The following is a 25,670-nucleotide window of genomic DNA, read 5'->3' on the forward strand; positions in this document are numbered from 1 at the left end:
CTCCGACAGCTGGTGGCTTTCGCTACCAAATAAACCTGTTAGACTTTAACCTGGTGTTGTGAGACTTCTTACTGTGTGCACTACAGTAGGCCAAGGTCAGAATGTGGGCACATGGGGGAGGCAATGGTCTAGTGGTATCATTGCTAGGCTATTAATTCAGAAATCCAGCTAATGTCCTGGGGACCTGGGTTCGAATCCCATCGCAGCAGATGGTGGAATTTGAATACAATAAAAATGTCTGAAATTAAGAATCTACTGATGACCATGAAACCATTGTTGATTATCGGAAAATCCCACCTGGTTCACTAATGTCCTTTAGGGAAGGAAATCTGCCATCCTTCCCTGGACTGGCCTCCATGTGACATCTATGGGCAAAAGGCTGCTGTCATTAGTCCTTTAAATGGCAGAAGGGCACTTGAAGGCTATACCAAGAACTACAAATATATTTTAGACTCCAGAGCCACAACAATGTGGTGACTCTCATCTACTCTCCAAGGGCACTAGGGATGGGTAATAAATGCTGGTCAGCCAGCGACGTCCATGTCCCACAAATTAATTTTCAGTAAATGCGATCCTGTCTGCCATCTCAGATGGATTAAAAAAAAAATACCCACACCATTATTTTAGGAAGGGCAGGGAGTTTCCCCGGTAGCCCAGCTGACAACTATTTCTTGAGCACCAATACTAAAGGCGATATGTGGCACAGTGGTTAGCACTGCTGCTTCACAGAGGCAGGGACACAGGTTTGATTCTCGGCTTGGGTTACTGTCTGTGTGGAGTTTGCACATTCTCCTGGTGTCTGCATGGGTTTCCTCCGGGTGCTCCAGTTTCCTCTCACAGTCCAAGGATGTGTGGGTTAGGTAGATTGACCTTGCTAAATCGCCCCTTAGTGTCAGGCGGACTAGCTAGGATAAACGCATGGGGTTATATGGATGGGGCCTGGGTGGGATTGTGGTCAGTATGGACTTGATGGGCCGAATGGCCTCCTTCTGCACAGTAGGATTCTAAGATTGTATGAAAATAGATTACCTGGTCATTGTTCTCATTGCTGCTTGTGGGACCTTGCTAAGTTCAAATCGGTTGCAGATGTTATCTGCATTAGAAGAGCGGCTACACTTTAAAAGTATAGTTTCTTTGGCAGAGAAATGCTGTGAAAGGCATGGTACAAATGCTTTGAGAACAGTAAACACATTTTGCCTTTCAAGCAGCAATGTTTTGGGAACGTGTGGGGTATCTGATTTCTGATACCTGTTCTATAGTCACCAAAGAACTTATTCACAGCCAGCTGCATAGTCGAAAACAAGACCACAAACAAAATAGCTGTTGTGTTAACTCAAAGCAGAATTGACAAGCTGGTATGTTAGAATGGAGATGGCGAATGAAGGACAGTTAAGTAACATTCCTAAATTCCGTCAAACTGCGCAGACATTTATATTGTAGCCTCTTCATGTCACACTTTCCTTATCAATACTTCAGTTTCATGCACTGAATTTTTGGGAACTCTGGGCGAAACATTATGGGCATACATTATTACTTCCATTCTGGGCTACACTTCACTACTGTTTGGCTTAAGCAGCCCACACACCAAGGAAAAGAAGGAAGAAAACAACATCTGTGCTCTTGATTAAGTTTCCCTGAATTGTGGGATTGTGTTTGCGAATGGTTGCCTAAAGGATTATTCCAAATCTTGTGCACACACCTACACAGGGAAAATACATATTTTTTAATTGAGAGATTACTGGCTGAGATGGAGTTTTGAATGGAACGCCATGATTTGATTTGATTTTTTTTGTCATTCTATTAGAGAAGTGTTTTAGTTGGTTTGTTAATAGTTAACTGCTCACAGTTAAATAAATAGTGTTACTTGTTGATTTTACAGAGAGTCTCAGGTAGTTATTTTGATTTAATCACTAAAAGTTGTTGAAGACGAGATCGTACTATTTCTCACACTCACTTTAACAGATTATAAAGTGAGGTACTCCTCCTTGAGTGGGTAGGTGTTCGCTCTCAAAGAAGGGATCAACCTCCCCTTTATAACACTTTCTTTGTACTCTTGTGCCCCTATGTTTAAATGCAGGATCCCATATAATTTATTAACTTCTTTCTCAACTTGCCATGCCATCTTCAGATTTACATATAGGTGCAACCAGCTCCCTCTGCTCTTGCATTTCTCTCAGTTTATGTCACCTGTCCTTGTTCTTCTGACCAAAACTGTATCATTTTGCACTTCTCTACATTAAATTTTATCTCCCGTGTGTGCCCATCCCACCAGAGTCATAGAAGTTTACAGCATGGAAACAGGCCCTTCAGCCCAGCTTGTTCATGCTGCCCTTTTTTTTTTAAACCCTTAAGATAATCCCAATTGCTCCCTCTACTGCGGCTACATTCACAGCTAAGTATCCCCGGAGAGGGAGCCTGAGGTGTCCGCGGGCGCAGTTGGGCACCGCAGGGGATGGGGTGCATTATTAACCCGAATAATCACATTTTAATTTGATGTTTCTTAAGTTTCCTTTGTACTTTGTTTTTGTTTGGGCTGTTCCCCTTCCTTTTGGGGAGCTGCCCTTTTTACTTTTTCCTAATTTAGTTTGAGTTTGCTTACTTGGTTTGACCTTAAAAGAGGGCGCATATCCCTCTATGACCATCGTACCTATGTAACTATCTAAATGCTTTTTAAAAGACAAAATTATACCTGTCTCTACTACTTACTCTGGCAGTTTATTATAGATTCTCACCACCCTGTGTGAAGAAATTGCCCTCTGGACACTTTTGTATCTCTCCCCTCTCACCTTAAACCTATCTCCTCTAGTTTGGGAAAAAATACTGACTATCTAGCTGATTTATGCCCCTCATTATTTTTTAGACCTCTATAAGATCACCTCTCAGCCTCCTATGCTCCAGAGAAAAAAGTTCCAGTCTATTCAGCCTCTCCTTACAACTCAATCCATCAAGTCCCAGTAGCACCCTAGTAAATCTCTTCTGCACTCTTTTTAGTTTAATTCAGGTCATCCTTTCTATAACAGGATGACCAGAATTGCACACAGTATTCCAAGTGTGGCCTTACCAATGTCTTTACAATTTCAACAAGACGTCCCAACTCCAGTATTCAATGTTCTGACAATGAAACCAAGAATGCCAAATGCCTTCTTCACCACTCTATCCACCTAAGACTCCACTTTCAAGGAGCTATGAACATGTATCCTTAGATCTCTTTGTTCTATAACCCTCCCCAGCTCCCTACCATTAACTGAGTAAGAACTGCCCTGGTTCAGTCTACCAAAATGCATCACTTCGCATTTGTCTAAATTAAACTCCATCTGCCTTTATATCCTCCTGAACTCTACCACTATCCTCTTCACAGTTCACAATACTACCAAGTCTTGCATTGAGAGATCCAATGCTTGCTTAGTCCTGTTTACTTCATCTATGCAAAGATTTCATTTTAAGATATTTCTGCCTAATTACATTTAAATGCTAGACTGTAGGGGTTAACTAACGCTGCTAATTTGACCACATTTTCAAACTCAGAAGACATGCTGGGTTAGCTAGAAATTGACTGCATTTCTAAAGAGTAAGCAATGCAAGCAAAATAAGCTTTTGATAATGGCAGCTGCAAGGCTTGTTTCTGCAGGCAGAGACAGCATGTGAAAAACAGTTATAATAACAAGGGTTCAGATATGTTGTGGATTTTTTTCGTGTGTTTGTGCAGTTTGTTTTCAATATCCAGCTGAGTGTGCTCAGTACAGAGGCTGACAGAAAAGGCCAGTCTCTCCAAGTTCACTTTGCTTTTATTTTTGCTCCTGTAATCATTCAATTTTAAGTTCTGCTCAATAAATGAAATTCATTTTAAAAACCGTACCATCGCCTGTTCAGAGGAATGAAGGGACCCAGCATGCATCATCTTCAAATTCTGAAATAGGGTCCTGTACACCCAGGTTTGGTTACAAATATAAATCAGGAGAAACAGTGATCCTTCTGTATGCCATTCTCCTAGTCAGAAGACTTCTGTAATTCGAGTTTTTAATAGAATTGTATTAAATAATTAAACTGTTGCATAATGAAATTCTAGCTATGCCAAAGACTAATGTTTCAAAATACCACATGGTTTAAAATAAAGTGTCTTCTGGCATGAACAGTTTTCACTTAGAAAGCATTGTTTTACTGATGTTTGGGGTTTGACGTGATTAATATGTAGGAAAATAACATATTTAGGAATGATATGCCCAACACATTTTCTTAGAGCTCCCGCACCTCAAACTTTCCCACTGCAACACTGGGAACTAAAAGAACCAACAGTGAGATGAAGTGAAATCTTATTAGGCTGCAAAAGCAGAATCAGTAACATACATGAAAGGAATTGAATGAATACTTGCCTAATTGACCTTGAGAAGGCAGTAGTGAGCTGCATTCATGAACTGCTGCAGTCCCTGAGATGTAGGTACACTCCACAATACTGTTAGGGACGCAGATCCAGAATTTTAGATGGCACAGTGGTTAGCACTGCTGTCTTATAGCCAGGGACCTGGTTTCGATTCCCAGCTTGAGTAACTGTCTGTGCAGAGTCTGCGCGTTCTCCCCACGCCCGTATGGGTTTCTTTCGGTTGCTTCAGTTTCCTCCCACAGTCCAAAGATGTGCAGGTTGGACTGGCTATGCAAAATTGCCCCTTAGTGTCAAGGGGGCTAGCTAGGGTAAATGCATAGGGTTATTGGGCTAACACTGGGTTGGATTGTGATTGGTGCAGGCTCAATGGACCAAATGGCCTCCTCCTGCACTGTAGGATTTTATGATTTATGGTTCAACAACGAAGGGACAGCAACATCTTTCCAATCCAGGATGATGTGTGTCTTGGAGGGAAACATCCAGATGACGTGCCCCCATGCATCTGCTACCCTTGCGTTTCTAGATGGTAAAACTTGGGTTTTGAAAGGCACTGTGTAAGGAGCCTTGGTCTGTTCCTGCAGTGCAAATTGCAGATGGTGTACTCCTCTGCCACGGTGTGCCTGTGGTGGAGGGAGTGAATGTTTGTCCTGGAAGGTGTCGAGCTTCTTGGGTGCTGTTGGAGCGATACTTGAGCAGAAAAACAGAGTGTATTCCAATACACTCTTGACTTGTGTCTTGCAGATGGTGGACAGGTTTTGGATGGTCATGGATGAACTAGTCAGCACAGCATTCCTAGCCTCTGACCTTTACTTGCAGTCACAGTATTTTGTCACAGTAAGTGACTTGTCCAGTTCAGTTTCTGGTGAATGGTAACCTCCAGAATGTTGGCGATGGGGGATTAAAAAAGATGCTATTAAATGTCATGGGGCAATGGGTAAATTATCTCATGTTGGAGATGGTCATTGCCTGGTATGCGTGTGTGTTGTGAACGTGGATATCGCCCAGGTCTTGCTGCATTTGGACATGGACATGTATTGTTCAAGGAGTCACAGATGGTGCTTGATGTTATGTAATCAGTGTAAGCTGTAACAGCATTTTCACAATTCCAGGCCTTCACATGATCAAGCATCATGAACTTCCAAAATTGATCTGGACCCAATAAGCTTGAGTCAAACTCTGTAGCACTAGTGATGGATAGAAAATGATTTATTACCAAGTCATTTTATTTAACAAGACACTGACTTGTTCCAAAATATACAAACAGAAGGTCATATCATATATACTCAGTCTTCTGCCATGCAGAAATACTAAGTGCTGACATTTATCTTCTGTTGGGTTTCATGTTTACGAGTGGGCATTTTGCCCCATTTTAATAAAGGTGCCAAAACTCTTTGAAGCTTATTGGTTCTGTATGATTTCAAAGAATCAACCTACATTCAGTCCAAAAACATAGTAATGGAAAATTGTGCCCGTCTATATAATTTAGCTGCGTGTGGACTTAAAACAGCCCATCTTTAGAAATATTCTGCAAATAACATCTCTCCTGTCTGCATTGACAGATCCCCCCCGCCTCATCATTCACTGGAGACCCAAATGCCTTGGGACAACAAAAAAAAGTGAGCAGTTGACCAATTCTAAAGAAGTTGCAGCTGAAGAGTACTTCACAGCAACCTAAGGTCACCACGTCCAGATTTCCCCCTCACACGAGCAAGGCACTTGAGCACTGTTCAACATTGTCCTGGATTGCCCGAATGAAACTGGGAAATTTTCCACAGGGGAAAGCAAAAGGCACAAATGCACAGGTTCTAACATTTGCTGGCAAAGGTGATCATGAGGTGGAGCTGCCAGCGTTGGACTGGGGTGGGCTCAGTAAGAAGTCTCACACCAGGTTAAAATCCAACAGGTTTATTTGGAATTATGAGCTTTCGGAGCGTTGCTCCTTCACTCACCTAATAAAGGGCCAGCGCTTCAAAAGCTTATGATTACAAATAAACCTGTTAGACTTTAACCTGGTGTTGTGAGGCTTCATTCTGTGCCCACAAGGTGATGCCACTTTTGTAAATCTCACAAAAGTGAGAAAAAAGGCACAAATTAATAATATCCGATGAACAGAATCAATGTCTTTGTGTGAGGGGAAAAGTCATTCTGCTCATAAGAACTTAAATTTCCACAGCTGACTTCCAGTTAAATAAAAACTTCATCAAAAAAAAAAGTATTTTGCACGAAGACATCGGTGAGTTCTGATCTTTTCAAAATTTTGTTTAAAAAACTTTAGTACACCAAAATTATCGTGCTATTTTCTGCTACTTTTCTCCTGCCCAGCTGAATGTTCCTAACTGAGATGTGACAGACTATGTGCAAAACGTGTGCAAACCTTTCCCGACTGGCTTGCTTCTTGCCTTTCCACGACGGGTGGTGTAGTGATGAAAGGTTCGGGATAGTGAAATAAGATTCAGTTGAAAAGCCCGTTCCCTTTCTTCACATTTTTCTTGGTAGTACAGGAGATTTTCTGCGGATTTGAAGAGTTAAACCAACCTGGGAGCTTCCTTTTCATAGACTGACTGCAGCTCTGAAAGAGAACAAAAATATGCAATTGACGCTTGGCCATAAATTCAAATGGTACAGCTTTGATGTTCCAGGATCCAATCTGAATCAAATCTGGACTATAGGCATCAGCATAACATAGCCACCCGCTCAGCGCACCTAAACACATTCTGGGCCTAATCAAGATTTGCTGCAGTTCAATCTAATTATCTTCTATTTACATTATCCACCGTTATGTTCTTTATCAGGCACTTCATCCATTAATTAATTACATTCTCTTTGATCTTTCTCTGCACCCCTTAGTAACACTAAATTCTGCACCTTCTCCTTTCCTTCTCCCCATGTACTCTATGAATGGTATGCTTTGTATCACGTGCAAGAAACAATACTTTTTGCTGTATCCCAATACATGTGACAATAATAAATTAAATCCTTTAGTTATGCCATCTGGAACTCTCACAGTGGAAATGCTTTAGGGATCTTCAAAACTTCCCTGAAGAGATCAAACATCCCCACCAACTCTTGGGAGACCCTGGCTTAGGGCCGATCAGAGTGTCATTCAGGGAGGCACGAAACACATTAAGACTTCATTGGGAACGCACAGGGGTGAAGTCGAGGCGGTAGAGGGAGGCACACAAGCCACCCAGCTGCCCAGTCCTTCTCTGGCAGAGCCCGCAGATCGCACACTGGACATCTCAGAACCCATCGAACCGGAGTGGAAGCAAGTCAGTCTCCGTCCCAAGGGACTGCCTTAGAAGAATATATAACAATCAACTATCAAGGGCCTCTGTGATTCAGAGATGCCAGTTCAGTTCAAAGACAAAAGTACCTTCATGATAGCCGGTGGCAATCAGAAATTATCAAAATTAGAGCCACAGTGCTATCAATTAGGGGACATACTTTAGCAGAGTCGTAAGCTAGTGGCTGGATATATATAGATATAATATATAGTTAAAACTTCAATGCACAGGGTTGATGCTGACAAGTTAATTTTGCAAAATATAGTGCACTGCAAATTTGCAAAATGACCCATACTTTTCACTCAAACTGCCTGGGAAGTACATCTCTGGAGTCCCATGGAGCAAGCTCAATTACTCCATTCTGAGGCTGTGCTACAAGAAATACACACTCAGCACAAGTTTCACGGGTTTAAGAGTTGTGCACAGTCCCTCATCAATCGTCACGATCAGCCCACATTTCCACTCAATTATCGAATTTGCAGGCAGGGCGACTGTGACAGATGTAGCTCACTTCTCATGAAGATGTGCATCTCAAAAAGTATGGACAACAGAAGGAAAGTGGAGGGTTAATACACTGAACAGTCTTCAGTGCAATATTACCTTGAAGGTAGCTGACCTACAAGCATAAACCTATCAACCAGTAATGTTTAATACAGCAAGGAAAGTAAGTGCCTCGTCAGCCAGCTCATCAAGATATACTATCATGCTTCTTCAAAGTAATGTCCTCAATGAATTATTTATTCATACCAGTCTTGCAATTTTAGCACTTTGTGTTTTTTAACCAAATCAGCATCTTGTGCCTTCAGTTTGGAAGTGATAAGTTTTGCGACACATTATTTGTTTTAATACTTCTGCAATTAGCTTATTTGTTGTTCGTATGTTTATTGTGCGTCAAGTTAATGAGCCCCTTGTTGGAAGGTTATGGAAAGGATCGGAGGGTGATTTTCCATGACTGTTCTCACCTAATAGGCGTTGAGGTTTTTCACCTCTCCCAGAAGATTACTCTGGTGGGTGGGGAGTGTTTTCATTGTGGTACAGCGAGCATCAAAACTATACGTGAGAGGCTGGATGACCCTTTCTGTGGCTCAGTGGAGTGTGAGTCAAGAGGTTGTGGGTTAAGGCCCGCCCCAAAGACTTGAGCAGAAAAAGCAGGCTGATGCTTCAGTCATGCACTGTCAGAAGAGCCCACCTTTTGGATGAGACATTAAGTCTGGATTTGCCTCTTGGCTGAACATAAACAAATGTACACAGAAACATACATAGAAACTAGCAGCGTAGATCATTTGGCCCTTCGAGCCTGCTCTGCCATTCATTTTGATCATGGCTGATCTTCAAATTCAATATCCTGCTCCCACCTTTTCCCTATACCCCTTGATCCATTCCGTTCCAAGAGCTATATCTAATTCTTTCTTGAAATCACAACAATATTTTGGCCTCAACTACTTTGTGGTAGTGAATTCCACATGTTCACCACTCCAGTGAAGAAACCTCTGTCTTAAAAATATCCTCAAACTATGTTCTGGACTCCCCCACCATTGGGAACATTCTTTCTGAATCTACCCTGTCTAATCCTGTTAGAATTTCATAAGTTGCTATGAGATCACCTCTCACTCTTCCGAGCTCCAGTGAGTATAATCCTAACCGACTTTCTCCTCGCGTGACAGACCTACCATCCCAGGAATCAGTCTGGTAAACCTTCACTGTACCCACTCTATAGCAAGGACATCCTTCCTCAGATAAGGACACCAAAACTGCACACAATACTCCAGGTGTGGCCTCACCAATGCAATATAACTGCAGTAAAAAGACCCATTTATTCCAACTCTTTGTCTTCTGTCTGTAAACCAGCTTTCGACCTCATGACACTATTTAAAGAGGAGCAGGGAGCCCTCAGTGTCCTGACATTCTTGGTGGCGGGAAGGGGCACACCGTTGCCTGGAACTTCTGGTCCCCTTGCTTGTTAACGGGGCTTCCCACTGATTCCACCCCATGACAGCAGGAAACATGCAGCAGGGGGTGCACCGTCAGTGGGGCCAGACCCCGCTGACATGAAGAGCCTGAAATTCATGCCCATAACATAATTGGGAGCTTTTTTCTTATAAATTAATTACACCTCAGACCAGCAACTTTAAAATTGCAGTAACAAAGTACTATTATCCTTAACCAACACAGAGTATACTGCTGCCTGCCCCTGCAGCATGGACAAGTTGGGCTGAAGGCCCTGTTTCCATGCTGTAGACCTCTATGACTCTTCTCACATATATATCTTTCCCTTTCTCAGAATGCAGAATGACACAATCATATCAGATATGAACAGGGAAGTATAGAATGATTACCTTTTGTTCTAAGTACTTTCCTAATTGTAAGCTGCAAAGTCAAAAGTATTGGATTAACTTTTTTTTAAAATATCAGGTTATTTAACCCAGTGAGGTGTGGATTCACAGAATTCACATTTAGCCCATCGAATCTGCACCGACCACAGTCCCATCCAGTCCCTATCCCCATAACCCTAACTAGTCCCCCTAACATTAAGCGGCAATTTATCATGGCCAATCCACCTAATCCACACATCTCTGGAGTGTGGGAAGAAACCGGAGCACTTGGAGGAAATCCACGCAGACACAGGGAGAATGTGCAAACTCCACACAATGACCCAAGCCAGGAATTGAACCCAGGTCCCTGGTGCTGTGAGGCAGTGCTAACCATGGTGCCCTTGTGCCACCCAATGCATACCTTGGTCAAGGTCATGCTGTAAATGTTGAAGTCATTTACAAGTTAATTGTTGGTGTTGAAAGCTGGAGAATTGTACTTGTCTGCTGGGCAAACAACAGGGAGATTTGATTGCTCAAGTTGCAAACAAGATAAAAAATTAGTTTTTTTTTCCTGTCAAAAAAATTGCTATTTTTTTCCTTCCTAATTCAGTCTCGGGATTCTCATGCCTTACTATGGTATTTTTCTGTCCCCAGGTCGGAAATCCCCCATATTTTAAAAATTACCATCTCTTTAAAAATGATTGCAAGAAACGTGCCAGAGATGTGTCTAAAATCCTTTCAGAATAACCTCAAACCAGGTCCGTACTACAGCCATTTCAAATGGTTTTATCCTTGCTGAAAGGGGTTGAGTACAGAGTCACCTGTGAGTGGGTGATTAATTTGGTCTGTTACATCAGGAATCGGATTTTTCTCTCTGAAGACATTGAATTTGATGGGAGGGTACACAAGAATCAATCTAAAGCCTAGCTACAATTAAGTCCAATCTTGTTTGACCAGGCATTGTTCGAATCAACTTCACTTCTCGACTCACCATTAGGTCTCTTGTCTTCCTTTATGCTACAATGGATGTCAAAGCAGAGATGCCTACATTCTTTACTCTGTGCTACCATATATGAGTCAGTAATAATAATAATCAATTGAGGTTTGTTGCCCACGTAAAGCTTTTCCCTTGTGGATTTCGGCTCAAAAGTTATTGAAGAAACCAGTTTCAGGATATCTTATTTTAGTAACAGATAAAATACAGGCAAATACAATATTTATCTGCCAATTGATTCTTGTTTCTGTACAATTCTATCGATCTGTGATCTGCCAGCACATTGTTCTGTGGAACCTCAGAGAAGTCCAGAGGTGAGCATAGAGAGGCTGAGGAAGAAATCATTACTGGTAGCTCGTATTTATTAATCAATAGGAATGGTTGGCAGTCCAACGGATGCAATAAGTTTGTATGCATCGGATATAATGCAACCATGTAACAGTCCAGTTTTGTAGCATCGCACTATTGTCTTTCACTCTAACCTGCTCCAACATTCAGCAGATCCAGTACTGTTTATCCAAAACCCTTGGGGCACCTGCATTTCAGATCATTTTGGTTTTTGGATACTGCGTTTAACCAATCATTACAATAGCCTGCACCTGGATGAATGTAAACTAAGGTGCATTACTGAATAACAAAGACAGGAACCTGCATTAAGTTTCATACAATCATAGTATAGAATCATAAAATCCTACAAAGGAGGCCATTCAGCCCATCGAGTATGCACCGACCACAATTCCACCCAAGTCCTATCCCCATAACCCCAATGCATTTACCCTAATTACTGCCTCTGACACTAAGGAGCAACTTAACATGGCCAATCCACCGAACCCGCACATCTTTGGACCGTGGGACCACACAAACATGGGGAGAATGTGCAAACTCCACACAGACAGTGACCCAGGCCAGGAATCGAACCCAGGTCCCTGGCATTGAGGCAACAGTGCTCACCACTGTGCCACCCCTTTTTGATATGTTCACCACAAAAGTCGTAAGGTAAACAGTATGGACAAACATCCAGGCTCCCAATGCTGAAGATCAATGAAGTTTAAAAAGTGAGGTTTTCAATTTACGAATAAAGGCTACTGGGCCAGTATAAGATTTCTTCTTCAATCTCCATCTGTTTACCTCTGGAGTTACCTGAGGTTCCATCCTTACTAGTCTCTTTCAGGAAGTCTTTCAGTAAAGTTATCTGTAGGCATGGGATCAGCTGCCATGCAATGCCAACATCCAGCTCAACCTCTTCAGACCAACCACAATAACCACTCTGCTGCCTGATTCTTTGTTCAGGTCATTAACAGGCAACTTAGCAGCAAAATGATGTTACCCCAATCAGCTTCTACAAAAATTCCGGAATTCCTCATTCTACACCTTGGAACGTTATCCACAAATCCTTCAACCAAAAAGACCTGATGCCCATGTGATGAAGATCATGGCTTGTGGGGTTCTACCAGAGTAGCAGTGGTGGCTTGCCGTTGTGCACCTTGTACACTCTGCATGCACTGCAAGCAGTGGCAGAGACGGCATTAATAAAACAGACTTCATCACCCTGAATGGTGCCAAACTATTTGAACGTTGCTGACACCAGTGATCCCTCTAAGCTGTATACATGGCCAGGCACTCGCAAACACAACACAAGCCACTCCGAACTGATGTCCCCCTTAATTTACTACAGAGGCCAGGCATGACAAAATGTTCAGAGCGATCATTGGTTGTTAGCATGCACTAGCTTTAAAATTACTCTGCTAAAAAAAAATTCCCTGACCACAAAGCAAACAATAGCCATCAATCTGGAAATAAAATGATAGCTACGAAGGGCCTTGACGCATTAAAATTTGAAGAACAGTAAAGAACCTACAAGGCAGTTATTCTTATCTTCTTGCTTAATCAAGCATTCCTTTCATAACTTAGAAGCTAAACAACAGTTTGATAGTTTTAATATAGGAGGATATCGCCAACCCTTGCTGCCAAAACAGATTAAAAAACATTACTGTAGGTTTTGGCCAAATTTAGACAATAAATCTAGAGGTAAAAGTAGGAGGATATTCCACAAAGCTGCATTCCAGACAGTGTCACTGGAAGTAGAAACCTATGAGGAGAGTTGAAAAGGTCTGGAGAATATATTTGCTGATCACTTTACCAAGGACTTCTTTTCACTTGAAATAAACTGTTGGGACTTCCCAAAGTCCAGGTTTGACAAACACAATCTACATAGCAACACCTACGTTACGCATCTGATTGTGGTATCTATTGCTCCAAACAAGCACTGACCAAAGTGAAACTGTGGGAGGAATCTCGGTGATTCCAAGCACTTTCATGCCAAAAGATTCTGCACTACAGCCTGCAGATCACGAATCGGACAGCTGAAACTAACAGTACCTCTGCCGTCTTTCTAACCAGAAATTTGGATAGTTTCAAACAATGCATTCACCAGCACATTCATGGTTATGTGACATTTCCCAGTTAGGAACAAGAGGCTGGATACAACATCCCTACCATTCACCTGAAGCAATACATAAGGAAACATGAAACCATCAAGGATCACAATTGGCCTGCAGCTCTTCAACTGGAATGAGCTTTAAACTTACTTTGAGTGACAAGTGCAGATACCGTAGAAGAGAATGAACCTTCACCATGCATGAGGAAGGTAGACTTAACCACAGCAATACTAATCCACAAGTTCCATCACTTGACATTATAAGCCTGCCTCATGAAAGTTTCCCTTTAACTTATCAAGGCCACAACTTCAGACAACAGAAGAACTGGGATTAGAAATCAAAGGATGCAATAATCATGCCATCATTTGAAAACAGTTCAATTCTGGATACAAATTATGATTTTGTGTCCCATCTGTGAAATAGAAGAAGACTGGCTTAGCTTATAGCCAAGGTCAGGAAGAACTGTGTTTAATTGAGCCAGTGCAGGGCAATCACCTATCCCACATGGGCCTTTTGTAACGAGCCCTGCATCAGTGGAAAAAAAGGGAAATGTGTTCAGTCACTGCACCAGTGATTCTCCTGATGGTTCACACTGAGAACGCAGAAACAAGCGCAGATCATCAATGCATGAGCCATGAACTAACATGTCATTTAAAAGCCATTAAAAATTCCCCATTTGTGGCAAATAAAAATAACATTTATCCCCTCTGTGTTTTCCTCTCTCTCCAATGGCAAATTGTATTTTGCTTTTATTCTCCTCCAAGAAATACCTAACACAGTAGTCGCAAATTGGAAAATGTTACAGATGGAGACTGGGAGAACGCCATTTGCTTTATGCAGAATCTCGGTCGTGGGTTTTGAATCACCTGCAGCTCAGAGGAAATTTCAACCAAGCTTTTTCCATCAATTTGTCACAAGCAGAAGGACAACACTCCTCACATGGTTCAATAATTTTTTCCAGACGATGCTATAATTTTCCAAGTTTGTCGCATTATTAATCAAGATTATAATTACATAATATTATAGATGTACAATAATGAGGAATCATATAAACTGTCTTTTCGTGTTCTTTCAATTCTGCAGCTTATTGCCACAAGAGGCCACATGACAAATAGGTGCTATTGTCACATGCTTTCATTCATTAGCAACCTATTCTAACAAATTTGCATGCTGGAAGATCAATTACTACGGGGCACAGGTTGAAGGTGCGAGAGGCAAGGTTTAAAGGAGGTGTACGAGGCAGATTTTTTACACAGGGGGTGATGGGTGCCTGGAATTCATTGCTGGGGGAGGTAGTGGAAGCAGATACTATGGTGACTTTTAAGGGACATCTTGACAAATGCATGAAAAGGATGGGAATAGAGGGATACGATCCCCGGAAGGGTAGGGGGTTTTAGTTAAGTTGGGTAGCATGGGCGGTGCAGGCTTGGAGGACTGAAGGGCCTGTTCCTGCGCTGTAATTTTCCTTGTTCTTTATATCTACATAAAGTAATAGCAGTCCAACGCTGGAGTTCAAAATAATTCCATAAACTGTGCACAGTGGTTAGCACTGCTGCCTCACAGCGCCAGAGACTTGGGTTCAAATCCAGCCTCCACACTGTCCGTATGGAGCTTGCACATTCTCTCCGTGTCTTTGTGGGTTTTGTCCAGGTGCTCCAGTTTCCTCCCACACTCCAAAAATGTGCAGATTAGGTTGACTGGCCATGTTAAATTGCCCGTCAGTGTCCGGGGGGCTAGGAGGGTAAATATACGGAGTTACGGGGACAGGACCTGGGTGGGATTGACCAAATGGTCGTCTTCTGCCCTGTAGATTCCATGATGGTTTGAACACACAACTAAAGGTTCGATAAAGTTGAAAACTGTTTTAAGTACTCTAAATTGTAAGCCTGTTTAGTTATATTTTCCAACTCCATTTCTATTGTTAATCTACGGAGCTTGTTGCGAAAACAAAATGGATAGTTCCAAACAAAATGCCTGCCTGTTACAAAATGCAGGGAATCTGTAGAGATGGATGAATTTCATGAGACTCCCGGTAGCTGCCGCTATATGTACTAACCTTGGACTGACTCCTCAGGAGCTGGCCCTTTTGTCAAAGTGACTGACTGCTCTGTGCCTCTTCCAATCACTCAGTGTCACAGCTGATGGCTTTGGCTGGTGACTGAATGTTGATTAATGTTACCAGCTCCATTGTGGCTGTCACTGGGCCTGCTGAACATTTTGAGGTTCTTGAAATAGTAAAGCGACACTGTGATAAATTATTCCGAAAATGTACTAAACTGGCTTTCTCCAGCTTTTGCATAAATTCAATGCAAATACTGACAGTGGGCTATATAATCCCCTTACATTCATCTCCAATCTGTCATACTAATTTGCTCCGTAGTTTTGGATCATTTCCTGATGGAAATTGATGGAGTTCATACTCATTTTGGTTTTTTTTGCTTCATTCATTCATTCTGCTCGTTAGTATTTGGAGCAACATCATCTACCACGTTACAATGGACACGAATATTTAACTATTGGCAATAGCTAATGCAATGAAGATACCCAATATCACACAATACAGAGTACACAAACTCAGAACGCATGACACTCTGACGAGTTGTGAATTTGAATTCCATGAAACGTGGTCACTTTTGGACAGAAACCAGAAAAAAATGTCTGTGAAACCTGAACTGTGATTAAAAGCCAAAGTGGGTCGCGTGTCATTTCGGGAGAGGAACCATACTACTCACTGCTATTTCTCTCCAGATCTGAAACAACACCTTATATTTATGTAGCACAATTAAATGTAATGAAATGTCCAAAGGTAATTCACAGGACATTTTAAAATAAAGTACGTGTGACACCCACCCACATAAATCTTAATGAAAGGGGTAAGTTTGAAGGAGTGTTCTAAAGGAGCAATGTGAGGAACAGAGGTGAAGAGCTGTCATAGAAATCAGAGATTATCTCTATAATGCAGAGGCAGGCCATTCAGCCCATCGAGTCTGCACCGACTCTCCGACAGAGCATCCCACCCAGTCTCTCTACCCGTAACCCCATGTAGTTATCCCACTAATCCCCCCTAACCTGCACATCTTTGGACACTAAGGGAAAATTTAGCACGGACAATCCACCAAAACCTGCACATTTTTGGACTGTGGGATGGAATTCCAGAGATTGGGGCTGAGACAGCTGAAGGCTCAGCCACCAACAGTACAGCAATTATGATTGGAAATGCACATAAAGGCTAGAATTAGAGAAACACCAATATCTCAGAGGGTTGTGGGGATTGGAGGATATTACAAGGCTATGGAGAGATCTTAAGACAAAGATGAGAGACAAAGACAAAAAGGATGCTGTTTGACTGGAACATATCTTCTGAAGGTTATATGGGGCGACACAGTGGTAACAGTGGTTAGCACAGCTGCCTCACAGTGCTAGGGACCCGGGTTTGAATCCCAGCTTAGGTCACTGAGCGGAGTTTGCACATTCACCCCACGTCTGCGTGGGCTTCCTCCGGTTTCCTCCTACATGTGTTTGGCCATGCTAAATTTTCCCTCAGCTTACCCGATCAGGCACTGGAATGTGGTGACTAGGGGATTTTCACAGTAACTTCATTACAATGTTAATGTAAGCCTACCTGAGACACTAATAAATAAATTTTAAAAGCTCATGATGTCATGAAGCCATTTTAATGTCATTGCCCTCGGATGTAGTGGATTTTGTAGACACAATGGCTGGAAATCTACCAACTCAGCTGGAATCGGAGCAGGCGAGGGTCCATCAACGGAAATCCCTGTTGACCTCGGGCAGGAATTTCCAGTCTCGCCCAAGCAAGGCCATAAAATCCACCCTCTGCTATTGTACGCAGGGTTAAGAACTGCAGTCACAATCAAACAAAAGATTTGTAAACGCGTGGAAGAATTGCATGGGCCTGAATCAAATCAGCACAGCTTAAGACCATAAGACATAGGAGCTAAATTAGGCCACTCGGCCCATCGAGTCTGCTCCGCTTGACCCATAGGTCAGGATTTTATGGCCTTGCTCGAGCGAGAGCAGAAATTCCCGCCCAGGGTCAATGAACGTCTCGGTTGTCAGCCTCTCACTCGCTCCTACTCCGTGGTGGCAAGGCAGTAGAGTTCCGGCGATAAAGTCTCACACAAACGGTCATCAAATAAACTGTGTCACTTTGCCTCACCTCTGCCTGCGAATCATCAAACAAATCATCTACAGATGCATCAATCGACGGCTGGTTCCACGATGCTAAGCTAAGAGAGGATGTGCTTCTGTGACTGCTCTGCTGACTGGAAGATGCTGCTGCAGGTTTTTCTGCATCTGCATCCTGCCCCTGGAGAGAACAAAGTGCAAATCTTTAGTTGGAGCAATTTTTACAATTGTATTCCAACTGTATCTTGTGAAAATAACATTATTTTACAGTCGATTGACCAAGCCATGTATTTCCATGGCTCACTTGAGGGCAATGGTAAGAAACAGAAATTTCCCACCCCAAATATATATTCTATTCATTACAATATTTAAACGAACATTCCGAAACATCTCAAAATGGCCATTACGTAAAGTGTAATAATGTTCAACTTTTTTCCACAGAGCATGATACATGTTGAGGAACCAACCAGTTTTGGTCTCCTTACCTAAGGAAGGATATACTGGTCATAGAGGGAGTGCAACGACATTTCAGCAGTCTTAGACCTGGGATGCCAGGATTGTCCTCCTAGGAGACTGGGCTTGCATTCTCCAGGGTTCGTAAAAATGAGATGCGATCTCATTGAAGTCTACAAAATTCTTACAGGCCTCAACGATAGACGGAGGAAAAATGTTTATCCTGACTGGGGTTTGTGGGGGCGGGGGGGGGGGATCTAGATCAGGGGACACAAGGCTACAGACCAAGTGCCGAAAAATGGGATTAGAATACATAGGTGCTTGATGGTCAGTGCAGGCGTGACGGGCTGAAGGGCCTCCTTCTGTGCTGTAATACTCTATGACTCTAAGAGAATCTCAGGATAAGAGTTGGCCATTTACAGCTGCTATGAGGAGGAATTTCTTCAGTCAGAGGGTGGTGAATCTTTGGAATTCTCTAACCCAGAGTGGTGTGGAGGCTCAGTCACTGAGTCTGATCAAGGCAGAACTGATAGATACCAATGACATTAAGGGATACAGGGCTAGTGCGGAAAATTGACACTGAGGCAGAAGATCAGCCATGTTGAGTTAAATGGAGGAGTGGGCTCGAGGAACAGATTGGCCCACTCTGGCTCCTGTTTCCAAATGAATACAAAACGAGAGGGAAAGAAAGTGAGAGGGAAAGAGAGATAAAGTGGGAGAGAGAGGAGTCAGAAATAAAAAGTGAAAAGGATGAGACAGAAAGAGGAAAGGGCAAAAAGAGCAAGTGAGATAGAGAGAAAAACATATTTTACAATACGCATTTGCCAAAATCCGATCTGATTTACAGATCATTGGGACTCCGTAAATTTTATGAGACTATCCAATCAGTGCATCTTTCATTGCTTCTCTGTGGAAATGTCAATTGTCCACTGGACAATCAGTTACAACAAAAAATTGAATTAATATAACACCTTTAACACAGAAAAACAACCCTGAAATCTTGTCAGAAATAAACAGATTCAGAGAAGAAGGAGATATCTGTACATCCTGATATCCCCTTCATCTCTGAATCTGTTCATTTCTGAGCAACAGCTTGGTCAAGGAGGTGGGCTTTGTGGAGGTGGACAAGCTTAGGTGGGCCACTCTTATAGCATGCTGCCTAACTGGTTGAAGGCACAACCACCAACAGTGAGCCAAGTGGAGACAGAACGCATGAGGGGCCAGAGGGGGTAGGGAGAGGATTGTCGCGTTGAATAAAGGACAGTACAGAGGCATAGTGGTTAGCACTGCTGCCTCACAGCAACAGATTCCCAGGTTTGATTCCAGCCTTGGGTGCCTGTGTGGAATTTGCACATTCCCCCCATGTCTGCGTGGGTTTCCTCCAGGCACTCCAGTTTCCTCCCACATTCCAAAGATTTGGGGGTGGTGGTGGTGGTGTCTGAAGAAGTAGATGTGATAGATTCAACAGTCTAACAAATTCAGTCTGGAGTCCAAATGGAATCACTCAAGCGTTTGCTGCACCATTTAAATAGATTAAAAGACAGCGTCTGCAGTTTAGGAATATTACGCTTGACTTGGATTATTTACCAGAGAGAAATCTCCTGAAAGTCATTCTTTAACTACTTTAAATAAAGGCAAGCGTCAAGTTGTACAAATCATCCATTTTTTTGCTGTTCCGTTGCTATTCTCATACAAACTAATTATTGTGTAAGTAGTGTGTGGGATGGGGTGACACTTTGAAAGGTTATACAAGCATTAAAGAACTGCACGAGGCTGAATCCATTAGCAGAAGCTCATTACTCCCAAAAAAAATAGCTTCAGTGGAACTGACTCACCTGTGTGTGTGAATCATCGAATAAATCTTCTTTGTTTGGCCACTTCTGTGGTGCCAAACTAAGAGAGGGTACACTGGACTGAACGTTTTGACAGCTGCCTTTGTGTTTTCCCTGAAGGGAGGAACGTGAGCAGTTGCAGTTTGAATAAATTCACAAATCTTGGAAACAGTGCTTTAGACAAGAGAGCAAGTTTGCATTAACAAGGGCATTCAAGAAGGTTCATATCTGCAGTGCATAATTCATGTCCTCAGGACGTCCCCAAGAGCAGGGATTACTTTTGAAGTGCAGTTACTGGTATTACGTAGGCAAATGTGGCAATCAATTGACACACAGCAAGCTCTCACAAACATCAGTTGATCCACTTTTGCTGGGGTGAATGGAGAGCATCGTTTCTACATTATGGGCCATAAAATCAATCAGAAAATTTATTTACTGGATCTGAAGCTTCAGATAAGCATCACTGATATGCATCAAAATATATATTCCATCACAGAATCTTTTTACAAAGGTATACTAAGGTATAAATAGTCTTCCTTAAAAATATGTATAATTCTAAGCATTAATTTGTATTGTGTTAGTATTTTTGTGTTAGTGTTTATATTTTGTTACATTGATAAAAATAATAGAATAGAAACCCTACAATGCAGAATGGAGGCCATTTAGCCCATCGAGTCTGCGCTGACTCTCGAACACAGTATTTCACCCAGGCCCTCTCCCCTGCCCTATCCCCATAACCCCTCAATTTACCATGGCTAATCCATCTAACCTACACATCTTGGGACACTAATGAGCAATTTAGCACAGCCAATCCACCTAACCTGCACATCTTTTCAACTGTGGGAGGAAATGGGAGAACCTGGAGGAAACCCACACAGACATGGGGAGAATGTGCAAACTCCACAAAGATATCGGACCCTGGGTCCCTGGCACTATGAAGCAGCAGTGCTAACCACTGTGCCACCCTGATCTTAAAAAAATTCCATCATTAAAACCCAGAACCAATTTGCTAAGGGATTAGATGAAATGCTGTCCTGTCCCTTCTGGGTCTTTGGATGAATCTAGCCCAAACTAAAAGAATGATAAACATTTTCACGCCACTGCTTATTTAACTCCAATGTGACAAGGTGACCACTTTCAATCTTGATAAATTTGTGTACAGAATGGATCATAATGGAAATCACACCATAAAGATGGCAGGGTGTAAAGTGGAAAATGAACACTGGTACAAATCAGGGTGTTTTCTATGGAGATTGGCAATAAGACAAGTTGTTGCGGCAGTTGGAGGAACTGTAAGCTTCCAGATACCCATGCTGTGTCCGGCCTGCAACTGTTTGCTGCTGACTCAAGGGGCCCCAGAAGGAAAGAAACTGTTTTGCTTCCCCTTGCTCACCTTGTCGAGTGCAAGACCAAATATGAAATGTACTAGTCTAGTGTGAGGGGCTGACATAAAATCATCTAATTTATTTGCATATAAATTACAGCAAACGGTGATTTCTCTGCCTCCTACTAATTAAAGAAAACACTTTTGCCTATTTGCTCCCTTATTAAAACCCAAAAATACATAGCAAATTTCCTGGATAAATAAGAAATAGAATTATGGTAAAATAAATCAACCTCTGGGATTCTACTGCCATCTACTGGCACAACATCATACAAACAGGCACTATCCCAAACAAACATAACTCGACACAAAAATCTCAAACGGGAAAACCTAAAATGGAATTGTGTCACAAATAAACAAAGAACAATTGCACTTTATACTGTTAAGAAGCAATTATTATTTCCTAACGGTTACTTCTGCCTGAACATTACTGCTGAGGTTGGGATGGCACAGTGGTTAGTACTGCTGCCTCTCAGCGTCAAGGACCCAGGTTCGATTCCCAGCTTGGGTCACTGTGTGGAGTTTGCACGTTCCCCACATGTCTGTATGGGTTGCCTCCTACGCTCCAAAGATGTGCTGGTTAGGTGTATTGGCCATGCTAAATTGCCACTCAGTGTCAGGGGATTAGTAGGATAAATGCATAGGGTTACAGGACATGGGTGAAACTGTGGTTGGTGCAGACTCGATGGGCTGAATGGCCTCCTTTGCACTGTAAGGATTCTATGGAAATGTTTCTCTGGCTATTGTGGTATTGATAACCAACATCTCAAGCATCCCCACTGACACCTGCAGCCAAACCTCCCCCACCGCAATTGCAGATGTGACCTGGTCAATACAATGATGACCCAATCTTTATAAATTTAGCTTGTTTTTTAATTCATTTGTGGGATATGGATGTCACTGGCTGGCCAGCATTTATTGCCCATCCCTAGATGCCCAAGGGCAGTTGAGAGTCAACCACATTGCAGAGCAGGTTCACGAGGCTGATACCGGAGTTGAGGGGGTTGAGCTGAGGAGGGGCTGAATAGACTGGGCTTGTACTCGTTAGAGTTCAGAAGGATGAGGGGGGATCTTATTGAGACGTATAAGATGATGAAAGGGATGGATAGGGTAGAGGTGGAGAGGTTCTTCCCGCTCAGAAAGGACAGCAGGACTAGAGGGCACAGCCTCAAGATAAGGGGGGAGGGCAGTTTAGAACAGAGTTGAGGAGGAACTTCTTCACTCAAAGGATGGTGAATCTCTGGAATTCTCTGCCCGTTGAAGTGGTTGAGGCTACCTCACTAAATATATTTAAGACGCGGGTAGATAGGTTTTTGGTAGGCAAGGGGATTAAGGGTTATGGGGAGAAAGCGGGAAAGTGGGACTGAGCCACTTCAGATCAGCCATGATCTTGTTGAATGGCGGGGCAGGCTCGAAGGGCTGGATGGCCTACTCCTGCTCCTATTTCTTATGTTCTTATGGTTCTGGAGTCAAATATAGGCCAGACCAGGTAAGAACGGCAGATTTCCTTCCCTGAAGAACATTAGTGAACCAGATGAGTTTTTCCAACAATCAACAACAGTTTTCGTGTTCGTCAGTAGATTCTTAATTCCAGATTTTTTTATTGAATTCAAATTCCACCATCTGCCATGGCGGGATTCGAACCCAAGTTCCCAGAACATCAGCTGAGTTTCTGAATTAATAGTCAGGCGATAATACCACCAAACCATCTCCTCCCCTTCTGCCGGTTTAATTTGTGTTCGTACACTGTGAAACAGTGTTACAATGTAAAATCAGAACGCACTTCATAATTAAGATGCGAAGATTACTATATAGTTTCTTTCAATTAATTCTTGATATCTCGTCAATAATAATGATTATGATGGTTGAGGCATTCCATTCAGTTGAATGAACAAGAAAAAGTAGGGTCGTAAGTAAAATACTCACTGCTGTTTCAATCCATGTTAGCTCTTCATCTTTGAGACAAGGCCCAGTAGTTTTGGCAGCTGGAGATTTTATTTCAGTGCAGCTTTGTGACTGTCCCACGTGCTGACTATCCTTCTGTGTCTCAACAGATTCCAGGTCTACAGGCACAGGGGGAGTTTGGGGCACATTTGTAAGTATGCAGTAATTCAGGAACAACATTAGGAAAAAAAAAGTAGGACTGGTACTTTCGCCTGTTTTAGAATCACAAAACCCCTACAGTGCAGAAGGAGGCCATTCAGCCCATTGAACCTGCACTGACAACAATCCCGACCCTGGCCCTATTCCCGTAATGTCACATATTTACCCTGCTAATCCTCCTGACGCTAAGAAGCAATTTTGCACGGCCGATCAACTTAACCTGCGCATCTTTGGGCTGTGGGAGGAAACCGGAGCACCGGGAGGAAACCCATACAGACACGGGGAGAATGTGCAAACTCCACACAGACAATGATCCAAGCCAGGAATCAAACCCGAGTCCCTGGTGCTGTGAGGCAACAGTGTTAACCACTGTGCCACCATGCTGCCTTTTATTCACTTACTCTTTCTCTAGAATGTATCTAGTCCAAAGAATGGATCACTTACCTTGCCACCCTCACCCCACAAGCTTTTGACAATATCCTTCTTGTTGGCACCTAGATTAGCCCCCGTCCAGTTGTCCTTCATCTCTGTCAAAAAGCTTCCACTCTGCAACACTGTGAGCATCACAGCCGAGGTCAGAATTTGGGGAATTGTGGTCTTAAATTCCAAGCATACCACTCAGCAGCGCCAGTAACACCACTATCAGTGGCAGCACGGTGGCACAGTGGTTAGCACTGCTGCCCCTCAGCGCCAGGGACCTGGGTTCAATTCCCAGTTTGGGTCACCGTCTGTGCGGAGTTTGCACTTTTCTCCCTGTGTCTGCCTGTGTTTCCGCCGGGTGCTCCGGTTTCCTTCCACAGTCCGAAAGATTTGCTGGCTGGGTGCACTGACCAGGCTAAATTCTCCCTCAGTGTACCCAAACAGGCATCGGAGTGCGGCGATTAGGAGATTTTCACAGTAACTTCATTGCAGCTTTCATTACATTTCAGTGTAAATCTATTTGTGACACTAACAAATAAACTTTAATTTGTACTGCACAAATTTGCTTGAGATTTTAAATTTCTGGTTTCTCAGATCTAAAAGTATATTCAAATTAGAGGGATTACATTAAATTTGTTATCAAAGAGGGCTTAAAAATTGCTTTTCATTCAATGCTTGACAGTATGGTGTGGTAAGCTTCCACATGCAGGTCTAATTGGTCAGCGCTTGGCTGCAAAATCATGTTGCCTGTGTGTGTAAATATTTAGAAGTTTGTGTTGGAGTATCCTGTTCAATTTTGGTCACCTTCTTTGAGGAAGGGTGTGATGGTACTGGAAGCGGTTCAGCAGAGGCTCACTAGATTGATTCCAGGTTTGAAGGGGCTGGCATATGAGGAGTGGTAGAGTAGCCCTGGGCTTGTACTCGCTGGAGGACAGAAGAATTTGGGGGGGGGGGGGGATTTGATTGAGGAATGTAAAATACTCAGCAGGATTGATAAAATAAATGTCGACCAAATGTTTCCACTTCTTGAACAGTCTAGGACAAGAGTCATAGTTACAGAGTAAGAGGGGTGAGGGTTCAAGACAGAGGTAAGGAGAAGCTGCTTTTCACAGAGGATTGTGAATCTATGGAACTCACTGCCCCAGATGCAGCATCACAATGGATTCAAGAAAGAGGTAGATAAATATTTGATCAAAAGCAGGATAAAGGACTATGGGGAAAAGGCTGGGAAGTGGAGTTAGGGTGGGATGGAGATCAGCCATGATCAGATAGAATGGCTGAGTGGGCTCAAAGGGATGAACTGTCTATTCTTAATGGCAATTTTCCGATTTCAACAATATTAGTCGTTTCAAGGCAAGAGAGTCATGTTGCAGTAAAACTCGAGACACAGGGTGCAAACAAGGATAATAATGTGGAAATAGTCCAGAGGCCTGGTCTAATAAACGAGAGAACGAGAGTTCAGATGCCACCACAGCTGGTTGAAGATTTGAATTAAGCTCACAAAATGTCGATGGAAATCAAGAGGTTGTATCGGTGAAAGCCACCGCCAAGCTGCCGGATAGTTGGAAAAACCCTCAGGGGTTCACTCCTGTCATTTCGAAATGGAAATGGAAATGGAAATGGATCCTCCTTATTTGGTCAGGCCTACATGTGACTCCAGCCCCACGCTAGCTGCCCTCTGGAGCGTCCGAGCAAACTGTTTAATTTATCAAACTTAGGGCAACGAGATTTATGCAACAAGTGCCAGTCTTGCTAAAGACCACCCACCTCCCATCCCAATGACTTTTAAAAAACACAGGCAGAAAAATATCAAAGCACAGATACATACCCAAGCAGAAGACAAGTAGAGTCATAAGGGGTAGATACAGAGAATCTGAAGAAAATGTGGGGTGGCACAGTGGTTAGCACTGCTGTCTCATAGCA

The 25,670-nt window shown here is 42.7% G+C and overlaps 1 protein-coding gene across 6 annotated transcripts in view; it reads right to left on the bottom strand.

Annotated features, from left to right (window-relative positions):
* Positions 1-5,566: 5,566 nt before the first annotated feature.
* Positions 5,567-25,670, bottom strand: part of wrn (WRN RecQ like helicase) — a 101,363-nt gene continuing 81,259 nt past the window's right edge. For all 6 annotated transcript variants that reach the window (XM_080195140.1, XM_080195148.1, XM_080195110.1 and 3 more), the window contains 4 exons: positions 23,151-23,287; positions 19,844-19,954; positions 17,587-17,736; positions 5,567-6,947 (listed from right to left, as the gene is read on the bottom strand). In XM_080195140.1, coding sequence (XP_080051266.1) covers positions 6,831-6,947; positions 17,587-17,736; positions 19,844-19,954; positions 23,151-23,287 — 515 coding nt within the window. In that variant the 3' untranslated portion in view covers positions 5,567-6,830. The remainder of the gene's footprint in view (positions 6,948-17,586; positions 17,737-19,843; positions 19,955-23,150; positions 23,288-25,670) is intronic.

The sequence above is a fragment of the Carcharhinus amblyrhynchos genome, chromosome 1 (genome assembly GCF_965287045.1).
Source record: "Carcharhinus amblyrhynchos chromosome 1, sCarAmb.v2.hapA, whole genome shotgun sequence".
Classification (NCBI taxonomy): domain Eukaryota; kingdom Metazoa; phylum Chordata; class Chondrichthyes; order Carcharhiniformes; family Carcharhinidae; genus Carcharhinus; species Carcharhinus amblyrhynchos.